Source organism: Haliotis cracherodii, unplaced genomic scaffold, assembly GCF_022045235.1.
Source record: "Haliotis cracherodii isolate W230 unplaced genomic scaffold, xgHalCrac1.p SCAF_18, whole genome shotgun sequence".
NCBI classification, from domain to species: domain Eukaryota; kingdom Metazoa; phylum Mollusca; class Gastropoda; order Lepetellida; family Haliotidae; genus Haliotis; species Haliotis cracherodii.
The window spans coordinates 1,840,551-1,859,221 of record NW_027266273.1 but is presented as its reverse complement, the minus strand read 5'-3'; the positions used below and the strand labels follow the sequence as shown (position 1 = coordinate 1,859,221).

Genomic DNA, 18,671 nt, shown 5'->3' with positions numbered 1-18,671 from the left:
TTTAAATTATCACTGTTATCTTCATTTTTTAGGAATAACCTATTTATCATAGCATATATTGATGCTTGGCATTTCACCCAGGATATTGTAAGTCGGTTGGAACTTGGCGTGCTTAAGAGATGCATTATCTATCCCATTCCAAAGCTGAAGCACCGAAAAATAGTATTAAAGACCATTAGTACAAGCAAGGATGTTGCTGTGGGGTAGTTCAGTGGTTAAATCGTTCGCTCGTCACGGCGAAGACCCGTCTTCGATTACCCACATGGGGGCAATGTGTGAAGCCCATTTGGTGTGCCCGCCGTGATATTGCTAGAAAGTTACTAAAAGCGGCGTAAAACCCATCTTACCGAGGCAAGAGAGTTCACTGACTTTAAAAGTCCAGTCCCTACCCTTGCCGAACGAGGCTGGAATTCCTGGGCTCGATCGTAGCGCCACCAGTGGTTATTACGAGTTATGTCCCTTCTAAGCCTCTCCTATGGACCATTCAAATTCCACCTCTTGTATCACATGCATTTGCTTCAAACAAAATGGCGGCGCCAAGTCAAGACGATCTGATCAAAACTCAAGGTCTGTATTGTGATAAAACGGGTCTGTCATCGCGAAGTGCATCAAATCACTTGAGCACCTTGATTAGAAACATAAAAAGATTTGTAAAATATCTGTTGACAACGAGTTAGCGGTACATATGCTTTGCAAATCCTCCAATCGACCGAAATCTGCACGACAGTTTACGAGCCGCGATTTTGATTGGACTATGCATAGACTCGTTAGTCCAGCCAAAATGTAACTCCGCAATACCAGCCGAGTTCGGCAAGGGTGAAAACTGGACTTTGATAGTCAGTTAACCCACTTGCCTCGGGAAGATGCGTAAAACAATACTCATTGACTCCCTCACTCACTTATGTAAGGATAATACGATATTTGAGTATTTTAACTAAAATAAGTCATCGTTCCAGGTAATCATAATTGATTCATGTTTTGACAACATTGAATTTATTTGGAATATTGTTCAACTTCATTTGGTAATGTCGTTTAATCGTTACAAGATATATAAAGGCATTTATGGAGACATTAAAACGTCCAGGCAACCTATGATGTCATATAACCAGTCAGATATAAAGACCACAAAGGGATTCTAATGAACAACAGCATGCCAGTACCTCATGTGTGTCACAAGAGACGACTAACATATGATCGTAACCATGGTTACAAGCTGCGATCTGACTGATTGTATGTTATCACATCCCATTTCCATGTTATTAACCATTGGTTTACCAAGCGGTGCTATAGCTGGTATATGCCAGACGACGGCCTGAGACAACGTTCGGTTATTCACTCAAAAACAGGGTGGTTATAAATAGTTGTTACATTAGATATAAGGCCTCTAATTGCAGCTTGGCGTCTTTATAATTTCCTTTATACCGCGTGATCTGCTGAATCAGCATTACTGATACATTTATCACTGTCCTGATGCGAAATCGCCCCTATTTAAATACCGTTCTGCGTACAACGGGTCGACACATCTAGCCGTGAAGCCATTAACACGAAACACGTCAGTGGTTACAGATACCTTATCGTCGCCGGGAGAGAAGACAACTAGTTATCTTCCAAATAATCCTGAACTTTTTGAAACATTAAATCCCCTGTTCCCATTTCTATCTCTTTCAGCACTTTTTTTGTATTAATATGAGAAATTTGGAAATATTCATGAATTTGTAATAATATTTTTGCAAAAGGAAAATAGTTTTTTCAGCGTGTTTTCAAATAAATAGTTTTAAGATTTTTTGTAACATGAAGATTATTTTGTATGCTGGTTTTGAAACGTAATGGATGTATTATTCCTACTGTGTTTTGTTTTTAAGATTTAAACTTTCACAAACATGCAAAAGGTGGAATACATCAATGAAGACTTCATTCACCTGATACCTAAATAGTCGTGTAATAATTTGAAAGATTAAATTTGTTAAAACTGACTTAATAAAACCTCCAATGTCATTACTTCTTTAGATACATTATATTTAGCGCAATCATCATACATGTTGCTTTTATAATTTGAATTTAGAAGAAGATGAGTATCATTTCCTCCTTATATCAGATAAAGTACATGTATATATCAGAATATCTCTTTGTCCATCCCAAAGTCTTTACCATTTTATCTCTGTTAATTTATAAGATGCCACTGGACGTTCACCTCCTCTATCTCCGACCGATACACAAATATCGCCCCGACCCTCAAGTTCATGATTGCCTTCCGAGTAGCAAACAAAAACATCAACAAGATTGTGTGACTTTCCTTTATGTCGAGCAATATTCCAAGAGCTCCAGCCTTTGGTTTGCTTGTTTGTTTGATGTTGATCGCCGTACTCAGCACAATTCCAGCTATATGACGGCGGTTCCAGTCTTTGGTGTTTACATTTCACCACTTGTGAGGTACAACTCAACGAAGCTTTCAAAGAATGTCATACAACTCTTGCTCAAAAGTTGCTTAATATGGGTTTCAGCAGTCAAGGCCAAAAGCTTTCAGAAACTTCAAAACGTTATGAATAGCCTCAGACATGTCCTCATCCTCATCACTGTCCAAAATGGTGGCCGATGCAATTCCCTATTTTGACTTGTACTTGACGTGTTTCCGTGTTTTTTTTTCAATTGAACACTTGACTTCTTTTTGCATGTATTTGTGACGGGTGCCATCGATGAGACAGGATATACTCATTTATTTCGCGCACACCTGGTATGAGCACTATTTAATAGTGATTCACAAACACGTGCTTATGATAAAGACAGAATCTCGATTTCTTATGATAATGGAATGAGTTTGGCCGCTTGTATCTTATCTACTGCTATTTGTACCACAAACATGTTTTTCTACACATTTAAAAGTCATATATGTAGCTTTAACAGTGATGTCTCTTTGAACATTCCGGGTAAGAATGGGTCCCCAGCAACCAAATGGTTTGGGTGGTCAGGGTCGGTTGATTACGTGTGATCGTATCGCGACAGCATTGATCGTTGCTCACAATATCGAGCATTGGACTGTCTGATCCAAACACGATTATTTAGAGGCCGTTGTCATATTGTTGGAAATTCGATGGGTGTGGCGTTTAACAACAAACAATATGATAGTGATATGGTGTGCAGGGATGATGGTCCCGTGTCAGTTAAAATCTGCAATCTATTGATCGTTCGATCGACAGCTTCCTTGAAAACAACGGAAACGAAATTAAATGAGGGACATTGACGGATATGTTGATGTTCATAATTGAATGTGAAACAACAGGCTACCAAAGTATTGTTTGAGTTACTTAAAACTTACAATTTTGCTATGGCTGCCAATTGGCCTGGGTTTATCCCTCTAAATGTCCTCCCAAAGGCATAACATAATTATAATAATGACTTTGTAATGTTTGCTTCTTGATTGGGGAAACGTCAAATTCAAGCTGCAGAGTTGCGTCCCTTATGCATGCAAGGATTCTTTGAATGGGGTCGAATCCCAGTTCCTCTCTGATTGTGATTCAGCACCATGCATGTGCTAGGAGTTGCACCAAAATCTGACACGTCGTGATTTAACTGAAGAAGTGTTCAGAAGCGGCATTAAACCAAACTCACAGACGAGCTGTAGCTACTGACAAGAAACATGACGATAAGATTTTTTTCTTCTACTTCAGCCTGTCAATTGAAGTAATACCACCAACCATGCTTTGTCCAATTTACGTTCTAACTTTAAACTTTCCGTCCCCTGAACCATTTAAAGTTGAAATAAGTTGAAGATAAACCCTTCCTTCAAGATTCAGTCCATACGTTCGTGAGTTCCTCGATCACAGGGAATTAATGGCTTTGTAGGATGTTCATTACTTCAAAACCAGGAAACAAAAAGATTTTGCGGTTAAAGGCGATACCCTTTGATTGGATCCTTAGGTTTTAGTACTTTGTCATCAATGGGGATGCTCACAGCTGAGAAGAAAACGACAGATTTGATTAAGCCAGTAATTTCAGCAAGGGGTTTACAAGAAAGTCAACATTCTAGGACTGTAAACACAATGGAATCTAATTAAGTCAGGTCACTTGTTATTTGCCTTCCTTTGTGAAAACAATGAAATGGCTAAGGTTTGCGCAGGATGCGAATCACGGATCACGTGGAGAGAACGTGTGAGGTGAATGAAGTGTAAGAAGTTCTTGTCACCTGATCTGGCTTCGCGGCATTTGTCTCTAGCGCGACATTGTACAAAACACTGATTACATAGACGATTTTGTTAACCGAGGTTTCAGTTACTTCCTACTTCTGGGTTCAGCAAAGTATGTAACTGTAACGTTTAAGTTTCACACTGGAGTTATTCAGGAGTTATTCATGAACAAAGTTTCCTTACATCCACGAACGTCTTCCTCAGGGCAAATAATTAAATTCCTGATAATATGTCTTCTATAAAAGATGGTGAAAAACCATAGAGACTGAGAGGTTTACTACAAACATTCTAGAATGTATCATCGCTGCTCGTGTAGGTGCTTCCCCGAAAGTTGTTTTGCTGACCGCTGCAAACCCAATAGCTGCTGCCTAAATAATTGGTGCGCATATAGTTGTCATATAATAGTTTTTACCGAAATAGTTACTGTCGTAATAGTTTTTGTACTAATAGTTTCTACCCTAATAGTTACTGTCCCAGTAGTTGTTGTACTAATAGTTTTTACCCTAATAGTTACTGTCTCAGTAGTTTTTGTACTAATAGTTTCTACCCTAATAGTTACTGTCCCAATAGTTTTTGTACTAATAGTTTCTACCCTAATAGTTACTGTCCCAGTAGTTGTTGTACTAATAGTTTTTACCCCAATAGTTACCGTTCCAATAGTTGTTGTACTAATTGTTTCTACCCCAATTATTACCGTTCCAATAGTTGTTGTACTAATTGTTTCTACCCCAATTGTTATTTTCCTAATAGTTGTTGTCCCAATAGTTTCTACCCCCTGGGTTTCTGTCACAGAGCGTCCAACACAATAGTTGCTTTCCCAATAGTTTCTACCCCGTGAGTTGCTGTCACAGAGTGTCCAACACAATAGTTGCTTTCCCAATAGTTTCAACCCCGTGAGTAGCTGTCACAGAGTGTCCAACACAATAGTTGCTTTCCCAATAGTTTCAACCCCTGAGTTGCTGTCACAGAGTGTCTAACACAATAGTTGCTTTCCCAATAGTTTCAACCCCGTGAATTGCTGTCACAGAGTGTCTAACACAATAGTTGCTTTCCCAATAGTTTCAACCCCTGAGTTGCTGTCACAGAATGTCTAACACAATAGTTGTTGTCCCAATAGTTTCTACCCCTGAGTTGCTGTCACAGAGTGTCTAACACAATAGTTGTTACCCCCATTATAGGTGTTGTCTTGGTAATTGTTACCTTTACAGTTCGCTTTCCCAATATATGGGCCCATATTATCCGTCACATATCAGCTCCTAAAGTAATCAAATTTTATTCGGAAGAATATAATGAGTGGAAATAGCTCCACTTATGATATCATTTAGAATGGTAAACCTCCTGATGGCTAGAGTTGTACGTATCTAAAATCATGTACAAGAAGGTCGATTAGGCTTTAAAGCCAGATATGATTACTAGTATCTGGTTGGTTCCGGCTTGCAGATTAACTGTGTCCAATACAGTTGCCACCATCCAGATAATTCTGACCGCAGATAAATGCTATATGTATTCTATGTGTTGTGTAGATCACAAATATATGTAATATGTCCTTTGCTGCAAACAATACTGGTGTCTCTGTAATTGGATTGTGAGTATCACAGCAGTATGAGTTCTGGGCCCACTTGCACAAAACGATCTTAGTACTAAAATGATCGTAACTCCCATACTTGAACATAGGCTTACCAGAGTCACAGCGCTAAGACTGCTTTGTGCAGGTGGGCCCTGGTGTTTCAAGATAGTCAGTCATGTCGGTTCTTCACGGATGGACCAGTGATCTAAGGCTGCTATAATCCTCGTGTCCTGTGTTTGAATCCCATAGTCGTTCCGATAATAACCTTGAATATATAGGAAACATACCCGTGCCCTTTGCTTACATGTTTATCTTTGCTCCAAACAGTCTGTATCGACCGTAGTCTAAGTGTATCACTTTAATGTCAGTAACAATACGGGACATCATACCATTAGACCTAATGGTGGATCTTGGCGTTTTTAGGCAGCGTAAACTTGTTTCCTTTAGAAGACCTACAGTATAATAGAATTCTCTTTGTGCACATGACATCAGTGTTACAACTTCGTGTAAGGACTTTAACAATTGCAGGATAATATGAGATTCACTTTGAGATTAGGCAGCGCTTTGAATGAGCGTTTGGTGGTAATCCTAAGAAAACGGGAGTTCTCAAGGGAGACTCACTGACTCACGCAGGCATGCAAGCGCGCACGCACTCCCTGCGAAGAACGAATGTATTGTGCCAGTGTTAGAAGAGTTAAATAGGAACTAAGCGAATACGTATGTCTGGCGTACATGGGTGCTTGCATAGTTTGGCGACATTAATCAGTCAAACGTGATATTAATACTGATCAGAAATCACTGCATCCTTTGGCACAGGTAAACAGTTGTTGTTAAAATGTATAAATAGAGGATCTCATCCGATCGTCTTTTGATATCAAATATATTAACACGAGTCGTTAAAACCTTTTTCGACGGGTGTTGATTTACTTGATAAAAATACACTCGGATGAGATGTTATTTATCATCCATGATCATTCTTTCAACTTTTTTAGTTTGCAAACAGTAATACCCTCAATTCTAGAAAGATTAGTGACGCCATTTGATTGCTGCGTGCGTAATGGTAACCGTTCACGTCACAATGATCTGAAAAGCATTGTGGTGCAATTGTATTCTTGTGATATCTCGAAGAAGATGATTTCACCCAAGCAATATCTCCCATGGATTAGATTTTGGATGATAAATAGGTAGACGTATGAAATTACCATGCAATATTTGTTAATAATGTCGTCACCTACATCTGATAAAAATATCAGCTTCAGGCTAAGATTTGTTTGTGTTCAAATAGTAGAAAAACGCTTCCTGAAAATCCTTGAAGTAATCTTTATTTCCGATGTGTCCAAACTCATGCAAGTGTGCATGTTTAATGAAATAATAATTTTGTATAAACACTTCGGATTACTTAGATACCAATTTCAGTGGGGTTTCTCGATTTCTGAAATGTGTCTGTTTCTGAAGAATTAATCATGGTCAAATCCCAAAGACGAAGCTTTATTATGATCTGTTCATAAAGGAAATTGTCCCATGCATCTTCTCGGTATAAACGACGGGTCTGGTTTAAAGGGCGGCGGGTCGTATCAGACATTCGTGTACTTAATCCTTCTTTACTCCACTCTGTACATCTATGCCTGTGTCCAATTATTCTCAGTGATGTGTATCTTGGTAGACTCATACGTGGTTCATTTTCACTTCATAATTTCTAATTTCTTGGCCCAGAAGCCTTAGCCGCCGCAATTAGCCATGCACGCCAGAAACCAATGATCATGGGTTCGAATCCTGTTTCGCCCCGATCATGTTTCTAGGTTTGTCAGCGCCATGCCTGTGGGTTTTCCAAAGTAGTAAACGCATCAGGCCTGCATCGCTTTGGGATGTCTTCCCACATTAAGCTGACACCCCGTGATATATCTGGAATGTTGTTAAAAGCGACGATAAACCAAACTCAGTCACTTAGTACCTATTTTCCTTGCGCATCAAATACTATGATTTTGGTGATTTGGCCATCTGGGAATTGTGTCTTTTTCTAACAAACTTGTTCAGGTTTACTTGAAATTCATAGGTAGTTTAACATTGAGATGACCCCTCGGACAGAATTGGTTTCCAGTGTCGTAAGGTACGACCAATAAAGGTTGAATTATTACGTGGCTGCATGTGTTGCCATAATGCATGGATCGCTGCTAACGCTAGAAACCATTTAATTGCTGGTCGAGATTCCATTCCGGATATATACCTGGAGTTTTGCTGAATGCGACGTAAAACAACATTTCCCACTCTCTAATGGTCTGTTTCAATTGCAGGTCAGACGGATGTTGTTCGGATTCTTCTGCAAGACTTTAAGATTATTCGCATTGACCAACAGAATAAACTGGGATTCACAGCCTTGATGAAATCAGCTATTCAGGGACGGACAGACTGCGCCAGATTGTTACTGTATGCAGGTAAGGAAAACATTTTGTTCCTTGAACTTACATAAAAATTATATACCCCCCCATACTGAAATTAGCATTCAAATGAAAACGGCATGGATTTATGAACACATGTACGTATATTTGTATGTACAAATTTCCGACATCCATACCTAATCAGTACCCCCAAAAAAGAGAATTGGTCATTTCTGCATGGATTGGGTTTGATTTGTGTTCAAAGAATCAGGTACAGCAGAAATTTGGTGAACAGATGGTCAAATCGCAAAAACACAACCACGTGAGAGCCTGGCGCCGAAACAAACCAACGTGATATGCACGTGCAACTTTACTTGTTGGGCCATAACAAAGCTGGGTTTTCATTTGCATGTCGTCACAATCTTACAGCAAGTGAACAGCAAAAACATGCCACGAGTCACGGAAGCCCAACGCAACAACGCCATCGGTCGACTGCAAACAGGGCTATCATCATCAGCTGTGGTCAGGTTTTCCACGTAGCACGAAGCACCATTACAAGACTGTCGAACAGTTAACAGACACACGGAACCTTCCCAGGTCCAGTCGATCACGCAAAACTGCTAGAGCACAGGACAGAAACCACAACGGCCACCTCTACAACTACTGCAATACAAAGATTGTGTAGGATTTCAGACAAAGAGGAACAGTTTACGCGCTGAAGGTTCGCGCAAGACGACCAGTTCGAGGTGTCATTTTGACGGACCCACATCGTCCGCTGCGACGTCCATGGTGTTAAGGCCACAGATTATAACCACAATTACCATGGAGACAAGTATGGTTTGATGGCGAGTCGTGGGGATGGTAGACGTCGTGTTTACATGCGTCGCCAAGCACGAAACTGTATACAGGAAGTGGACAAATTTGGCGGTGACAGTGTGATGATGTGGGCACCCATCTCCTACACTGGTAGGACAGACTTTGTGCACGCTCTGGGAAATATAACGCCACAGCGTTACACGATCGAAAGTTCTTTTCATTAGGCAACAATCAAACGTAATTTTCGAACAAGACAACGCCCGACCTTACACGGCAAGACTGACAACAGACATTTTTTTAGGAATCACAACATCCAGGTCCTGCCATGACCCTCCAGGTCTCCAGATTCAAACCCAATCGAACATGTATGGGATGCACTGGATCAACGACTGTGAGCACGTCAGCAACAAGAACAGAACCTCCGACAGTCGACAGAAGCTCTGCAGGCAGAGTGGGTGAACTTTCCCCAGGCCACAATTCGGGATCTGATTGCTTCCCATTGGACGACTATGCCCATGGGATGTGTCAGGTTTGGACTCTAATGATGGCCATACAAGATATTGAGAACAGATAACCTTCACCTACTGTTCCATATGTGCCATATGGGACCTGGGTCAATGACTGTGATGTGTGCCACTTTTGAAAAATCGATAACCATCTGTTGGTTATTTATATGATATATAAAATATATATCTGAAATCACTTTTGCGTTGTTGTTTTCTTTTAACATTTACATTTAAAATGCTCAGGAAAGTTCATGGAAGCACTTTATCAACCTCGAACCTAAAAATATATTTAATGCCTTTGCACATGAATTTTAAGTGTACCCCTGTATCTGCCTCTGTATCTGCCTCTGTGTCTGCCTCTGTATCTGCCTCTGTGTCTGGCCCTATGTGTGCCCCTGTATCTGACCCTGTATCTGCCCCTATATCTGACCCTATATCTGACCCTGTATCTGCCAATGTATCTCACCCTATATCTGCCCCTGTGTCTGCCCCTGTATCTGTCCCTGTATCTCACCCTGTATCTGTCCCTGTATCTGTCCCTGTATCTGCCCCTGTGTCTGTCCCTGTATCTGTCCCTGTATCTGACCCTGTAATTGTCCCTGTATCTGCCCCTGTAACTGTCACTGTATCTGTCCCTGTATCTGTCCCTGTATCTGTCCCTGTATCTGTCCCTGTATCTGCCCCTGTGTCTGTCCCTGTATCTGTCCCTGTATCTGACCCTGTAATTGTCCCTGTATCTGCCCCTGTAACTGTCACTGTATCTGTCCCTGTATCTCACCCTGTATCTGTCCCTGTATCTGTCCCTGTAACTGTCACTGTATCTGTCCCTGTATCTGTCCCTGTATCTGACCCTGTAATTGTCCCTATATCTGCCCCTGTGTCTGCTCCTGTATCTGCCCCTGTGTCTTCTCCTGTATCTGTCCCTGTATCTGCCCCTGTATCTGCCCCTGTATCTGTTCCTGTATGAACCTCGAACCTAAAAATATATTTAATGCCTTTGCACATGAATTTTAAGTGTGTCCCTGTATCTGCCTCTGTGTCTGGCCCTATGTGTGCCCCTGTATCTCACCCTATATCTGCCCCTGTGTCTGCCCCTGTATCTGTCCCTGTATCTCACCCTGTATCTGTCCCTGTATCTGTCCCTGTATCTGTCCCTGTATCTGCCCCTGTATCTGTTCCTGTATCTTCCCCTGTGTCTGCTCCTGTATCTGTCCCTGTATCTGCCCCTGTATCTGTCCCTGTATCTGCCCCTGTATCTGTTCCTGTATCTTCCCCTGTGTCTGCTCCTGTATCTGTCCCTGTATCTGCCCCTGTATCTGTTTCTGTATCTGCCCCTGTGTCTTCTCCTGTATCTGTCCCTGTATCTGACCCTGTATCTGTCCCTGTATCTGTCCCTGTATCTGTCTCTGTATCAGTCCCTGTATCTGTCCCTGTATCTGCTCCTGTATTTTCCCTATATCTGTCCCTGTATTTTCCCTGTATCCGCCCCAGTATTTTCCCCTGTATATGTCCCTGTATCTGCTCCTGTATCTGCCCCTGTGTCTGTCCCTGTATCTGTCCCTGTATCTGCCCCTGTGTCTGCTCCTGTATCTGTCCCTGTATCTGCCCCTGTATCTGTTCCTGTATCTGCCCCTGTGTCTTCTCCTGTATCTGTCCCTGTATCTGACCCTGTATCTGTCCCTGTATCTGTCCCTGTATCTGTCTCTGTATCAGTCCCTGTATCTGTCCCTGTATCTGCTCCTGTATTTTCCCTATATCTGTCCCTGTATTTTCCCTGTATCCGCCCCAGTATTTTCCCCTGTATATGTCCCTGTATCTGCTTCTGTTCTACCCCTGTTTCTACCCCTGTGTCTGCCCCTATATCTGCCCTCGAGTATGCCCCTGTGTCTGCCCCTGTTGAGGAAGTTGTCAATTCAAACTCATTTGGCCCACAATTGAATGTGCCAGACGTCCGATCCTCAGTTATCAAGTATTGCAGTTAATGCAGAGAAATGTCCCCTTCAGTAACATCACTATATAGCAACTGGTAGATATATTCATTTGCCTTTTGAATTATTCATAATTGCTAAACGAAAGTATAGCTTTTATCATTATATAAAGCTTTTCTGTCTCTGTGTTTGACAATTGTAATTTCCTTTTCCTTTTAATCTATTAACGTGAACCGTTTCCTTGGCAACCTGGTTTTTATCTGATGGCTGTGATTGTAAGCTCTTACTCATTAACATATCCCTATATTCGAAAAAAAATGTATGTGTCGATCTGTGCACTTTATTAAAACATATCCTCCGTGCACAGGGGAACTTAATTTCTGAATTTGAAATATATATTATCAAAATTGCAATCGGTTATTTAGAATTATACAAAACTACAATAGGGTTTAAAAAAATATACATTTGACATTTTCAGAATATGTGATAATGATTTTATGGTCTTAAAAGTGGATTATATGACGGTGGGGTAGCCTGGTGGTGAAGGCATTCACTCGTCACGTCGAAGACCCAGGTTCCTTTCCCCATATGGCAACAATGTGTTACGACGATTTCTGGTCTCACTCACTCACTCACTCACTCACTCACTCACTCACTCACTCACTCACTCACTCACTCACTAACTCACTCACTCACTCACTCACTCACTCACTCAATCAATCAATCAATCAATCAAAAGTAACACTGTCTGGTAACACAGAATTGGCTTCCTATCAATAACCATCTTTGTACTGACTGCCTTTCTGACAAGCGTGTAATACAATGTATATTCCACAAGGACACTGCTTGTCTGCAATAAGTCATTGTTTGTATTGAATGCTTATTCTCGTTTGTATCATACGCTTATTGCACACGTTTATTAGTTATGTATGTGAACAGCAATTGTTGTCATGAAGCGCTCCACGAGCTTGTTTGTAATATCAGGGACTTATCGTTAGCTCATTAATACACGACACGAAGTTGAAATTACCCATCACGAATATACATATACAGCGTTTGTTATAAATTGACCCACTTTTAAATCAAAACATGCTTTGTGTACGTTTTAAAGCTGTTTCTGTCGACGGCTAAGAATACGTATGTTTCAAAACTACAACAGTAGAAAGAGAATGTTTTCAAATACATCGGATGTTCATTTGCATAGTATTGTCGGAACAATATGTGTGTTAAGATTAGGATTTGCGTTTTATCGACTTTTAATACTGTTATGAGAAGATTAGAATAAGAAGAAAACAATCAACAATATTATTACGTCACGTCCATGGTACATTTAAGGTAGCCTTTGGTCGTTTAATCCAATCCCTGCTTAATGCCAAAACTGTTCTACATTTGTACTATCGTCCCTTTTCTGTCAATACGTCTATAAGAAATTTTAGAGATACGTTCAAAGTGTTGTAGTATTGGGAGATATAGCACTGTCGTCGTTTGCAAACCGAAAATGTCATTGTAACGTAGTAACGCTATATGGATGTACCAAGAAAATAAAAGACATTGGTTGCCTTTCTAACAAACGAACTGTCAACTTCAATGTTTTGTGTCATCCAAAAGTCATCGCCGCAGCCATGTTCCCAAGACTGTTTTTGAAACAAGTGGAATGAATACCACGCAGATTCTCAAAAACTCAAAGGATTCAATTCTGCTGAAAATTTTCATTTTTCAACTTTGTCAAGACAAGGCAATTGGCAAATACATTTTACTTAAGCTTCGGATACATCAATGATCTTATATAGTTCAATAACTTTAGAGGTACAATCGAGTATGCTTTTTCTACTAAGATTTCAAATAGCATCAAACGACACTTGCTCAAAGACCATTCAATACCACCGTAAAGCTTTCAAAAGGTTTTATGGTAGATGTGGAGGACATTTCCAAATTTGACGCATCAGTGAAAAAACAAATGTCTTATGCATTTCCTTATTTTGACTTGTAACATAATATGTTGCCTATGTTTTTAGTTGAACAGTTGACTTGCTTTTGCATATGTTTGTGACGGGTTTGTTACGACTTTCGCGAACACCTGTTATCAAACTAATTGATGCTCATGCTCATGATAGAGTCAGAATCATGAAGTCGACTCTGCTTTTAGCAGATATGTCATATGCATATAGAAAGGGTTTAGTCACTTTTATTTAGGTCAGGTGTTACATTAGGTCTTCCAGCCTTTGGACCCCGGTCGATGGCGTCCTTTCAGTATCAACGTAAAATATCCAAGTCGTTTTAGTCGATAATAGCCACACCGTTATATGTACACACATTCATCCTCTTATTGGACATTCATTGTCTGATTCGCAACACGACGCTCTCGGCTCCCATTACCAGTATAATGGGATCGTGTAGTCAAGACGAGGTGTAGTCTATCAGTGTTCTCGCTTCTTATGCACGTCACGCTGATAATAATCCCCAAATTATGATACGAACCAAACTCTTCTCTTTTGGAATAACTCAATCATTAAGGCCGTAACAACTGCTGGACATCTGTGATCGTTAAGAATCATAGTTCCAACATCGTATTCCTATGGGATCCCGAGTGACCCTCCATCTGAGGCGCTGCAATTCATTTTGTTGACTGGCGTCCTTTAAAAAAAACTATGATCGTGGGTTCGACTCCAAGATTCGCCCTGACTATGTTTCTAGGTGTGTCAGCACCAACGTTTTGCTCTTTGGTTCAGGGTAGTCATGTTAAACTGCGGCATGGTATCCGAGTGGACTAGCACTATAAAATCGGTACTAGTCCGGACACACACGTGTATGCACGTCGCTATATAAGTGCAATAATCTTGAACGCAACGTTAAACCCCATTTCACCTCAACTCTTTGCTACAACACCAATCTGGCGTGACAGTGATATAAGTGCACTACGGTTCAAAGCGGCGTTAAAACCAAACTCGCTCACTCTCTATTATTCTATTATCAGCCTCAAGTATTTGACATCATAGATCAAAACTGAACACACGATCCCGCTATACCGTCCCATGCGATTATGAAAGAAGTGACGTTGTGGAATAATGATATGGGATTAAGCACTCAAAACAATGGTGGGTTAAGGTGGTCAAGTTGTTTAAACGTTTGCAGGTTTTGACTCCAATAGTTCAACATGTAACGTCCATTCTTCTTGTTCCCGTTGTGGTATGGATAGAATATACATCAGAATACCTTCCTCTGACGTCTGTTTGTTGTGAAAAAGTAACCAAGCAGACTAGGCGAGGTGAAATGGGGTTTAACGTCGCGTCCAAGATTATTGTACTTATATAGCGATGTGCATGTTCTTGTGTGTGTTTGTGTGGCTGTTTGTACTAGTCCGGACTGATGCCGATTTATAGTGCTAGCTCACTGAGATACCATGCCGCAGTTTAACATGAATACCCCACTCAGACCCAGTCCTTGTTTAAGCCCTTTAATGCCGTGCGCCAGACAGGGTAACAACAAGTACCATCTTTAAACGTCTTTTGGTATGACGCGGTCGGGGATCGAACCCCGGACCTCCCACTCTCCGGGCGGACGCTCTATCACTAGACCACGGAGGCGGTCTCCAAGCAAACTTAATATCATAAGAGAGTGAAACATGTTTGTTTGTCAACACGTATTGATATGTCAAGACATTGCTAATGTAGGGGGTTCATTTATTGCAATATAAACACGTTACTAGGAACCCAGGGGCCCTATATATTAGCAGGAGGGTGATTAAGGTTTGGTACACAACATGCAATGGAATTTAATACCAATCAATAATGTAGAGAGTTTACTTTTTGCAGTCATTACCCGTGTTACTGTGGGACCAATTGGCGACGTAATGAAATAAGTGTATCCTATTTGTCCAAAAGATTTCCCGAACACTGCAACGAGCTGGTTGTTCGTGGACGGAAGGTGAACCGATCATAGCTGCTCTAATTTAGTTGCACGTGGCACTGAAAAGGACTGCATCGAGGTGAAATTTGATTATGTTCGTGGCATATGCTCCTTTTTCGAACAAACACTCTATCATTGAAAAAAAGAGAAGACAATTGGGAAGCTAAATTTAATGTAAGGTAAAGACATCCTAGCCTGTTGTTCTTTGATGTAGACGCAAGCCCCAGCATCACATTGTAAACCGCCCCCACAGCTTCAAGATGAAGAGCACTCTGTGCAAGGCCACCAAGGCTATCACTTGATACACAGAGAAGATTACTGTCTGTTGTGCCTATCTGATACACCAGTCGGGGACACTTGCCAATGTGAAAATATAGAAAATGTGCGTTTCCCGGTCACTGGTGGTGACTTCACCTCAGTCATTCTATTGTTGGAACGACACCACACAAAAGCTGCTGTGACACTAATGACACAAGATCACGTCATTATTAATGCTTTACGACAGTGCGTCGATATGAAGATACGTTGCTTCACAAACAATGAACACAATAAAACAAATGACGTAATATGAAGATACGCTGCTTCACAAACAAACAATGAACACAATAAAACAAATGACGTATGACGTGATGTGACGATACGCTTCTTCACAAACACTGAACACAATAAAACAAATAACGTGATGTGACGATTCGCTGCTTCACAAACAAACAATGAACACACTAAAACAAATGACGTGATATGACGATACGCTGCTTCACAAACAATGAACACAATAAAACAAATGACGTGATATGACGATACGCTGCTTCACAAACAATGAACACAATAAAACAAATGACGTGAACTAACCGATAAGCATAAAACAAAAAATAAAATGCTCAGGGACAATTGTTGAAAATAATGAACCGATACCCTGTACCTACTGTTAATAGATTCATACCTGCTTCTCTTGTTGCACCTTAGTCTCCATAACAATACATGACGTAGACTTTAAACCCTTCAATCGTGAATAATTAAATTTTCGTTGTGTTCATTGAAATACCTGCATTCTGATTAGCTGAATAGGTCACGTGTTATTGCATTCATTTCCCAATGAACGTAAAAAAATTAAGCCACGCCCACCGAGGCGGACTACTTTTATTACTACGCAATGTCGGGGAATCCCAATGTTACAGTCGAGGGAAATCCCTTTCTGCTCACGTGTATCCTCATGCACGGGACATTTAGCGAAATCCATGCATATTCATTGTCCAAACAACTCTTTGAAACCGAAGGCTGAGAAGGAATGAAACAGGAAACTTGCAGGCTTGCTCGCCTGTTTTTTTCCCGCTCCACAACTTTCATGTCTGCGGGGTTCATTTCTGTCGAGCATTTTCCCAAATGTGTCTTCCCGTTCTCGGGGAAGTAATGTTTGAATCTGGCGGTAACTGACCATGTCATTTGACACAACCGCCTTCTCTCGAACAAATTTGTTCCGGTTCATTACAGTCTGACTGTTGCAGTTCTTCTCGCCTCTTGCCTTCATTGACAGGTCATATGAACTTTGTTTTTATCATACTCTCCGTTGATTGGATACTGACTTTGCAGGCGTATCAAGTTATGTGCATAAATTAAACAATCACCTGATTCATGTCATGCCACAGTATGTATTCCTACACACGGAATGTTAATCAATCTCTTCATTTTTGTCTGCTGTGATATATACAGCTGTTTTTGGTTAAACTATTGTAGATAAAACATGTTTTCGAATTTAATTATAAGCATTGACTGTGTATTATATTTTAGATTCATTTAGGTATGTGCATACGTTTGTAAATATCCGCAACGCGGATTCATACAGTTTTCACATCGGTGTTCCGATTCACACCTCAATGACCCGAAAAAATACACAGTCAATCCTTAAGTTAAGTGCTATGCAGTATCCAAGTAAAGGAAGCGTCAACTGATGGTACTCACACCAAGTGAACGAAAGTGCCGTACTGAAGTGCCCTGGTGGTAATTGTATCAGTCTGTTTTATTCATATGACGAATAGGAGTACCCACCTGATGTTTTTATTTGCAAATATGCATGGGTAATTTTCTTACCCTGTGGCCAGATCAATCCAATTGTAAATTATAGAATATCTATATAGTTTTACATATTCGTTTACTTGCAAAGGGCGGGGGCTTCGTGGTTAAAGCTTTCTCTCGTCACGCCGATTCTCCACATGATGACAACGTGTGAAGCCCATTTCTCGTGTACCACGCCGTGATATTGCTGAAATATTGCTAAAAGCGGCGAAAACCATACTCACTCACTTACTACTTTCCTTACAAAGAAATCTTTTCTACGGATATTAACTTGAGGCGCGGAGAGTCCTTTATGTAGATCTAAATATACACCAAACCTGCATTGATATTCATCTGTCCTGATTGAGTTGAACATAAGTGCAAGGAAAGGCGTGATGAAATGAGTTTGGCAACCTGTCCTTCAGTTCCCATCGATCGGACGTGCTATCGGAGCCTTCCCTTTCTCTGCTATATATCATTGGTATAATATATCGACAGACGAGCAGACTATACAGATCGTCAAATTCTTGGTTATGTTTGTCTATAACTTTTTCCTTTTTGGGAATTCCGGGCCAGTAATGGCCCCCAGTATCCCATGTTTGTCATACAAATCTGCCAGAATGGTGATCCGATAGAAAAAAGGCCTCAAGAACCTCGTGTTTGTCATTAAAGACGACAGAATGATGATACCATAGATACGGCAGAAAGGGAATCCAACAGAAACAGCCCCAGTACCCCATGTCTGTCATTAAAGTCGACAGAATGATGATACCATAGATACGGCAGAAAGAATCCCACAGAAACAGCCCCAGTACCCCATGTTTGTCATTAAAGTCGACAGAATGATGATACTACAGATACGGCAGAAAGGGAACCCCACAGAAACAGCCCCAGTACCCTATGTCTGTCATTAAAGTCGACAGAATGATGATATCCTAGATACGACTGAAAGGGAATCCCACAGAAACAGCCCCAGTTCCATATGTCTGTCATTAAAGTCGACAGAATGATGATACTACAGAAACGGCAGAAAGGGAATCCCACAGAAACAGCCCCAGTACCCTATGTCTGTCATTAAAGTCGACAGAATGATGATATCCTAGATACGACTGAAAGGGAATCCCACAGAAACAGCCCCAGTACCCTATGTCTGTCATTTAAGTCGACAGAATGATGATACCATAGATACGGCAGAAAGGGAATCCAACAGAAACAGAGCCAGTAACCCATGTCTGTCATTAAAGTCGACAGAATGATGATATCCTAGATACGACTGAAAGGGAATCCCACAGAAACAGCCCCAGTTCCATATGTCTGTCATTAAAGTCGACAGAATGATG

At 40.8% G+C, this 18,671-nt stretch overlaps 1 protein-coding gene across 2 annotated transcripts in view; it reads left to right on the top strand.

Moving 5' to 3' along the window:
• Positions 1-18,671, top strand: part of LOC139466103 (uncharacterized) — a 53,095-nt gene that overhangs the window by 30,014 nt on the left and 4,410 nt on the right. For both annotated transcript variants that reach the window (XM_071248118.1, XM_071248120.1), the window contains exon 4: positions 8,040-8,180. In XM_071248118.1, the coding sequence (XP_071104219.1) occupies positions 8,040-8,180 (141 nt within the window). The remainder of the gene's footprint in view (positions 1-8,039; positions 8,181-18,671) is intronic.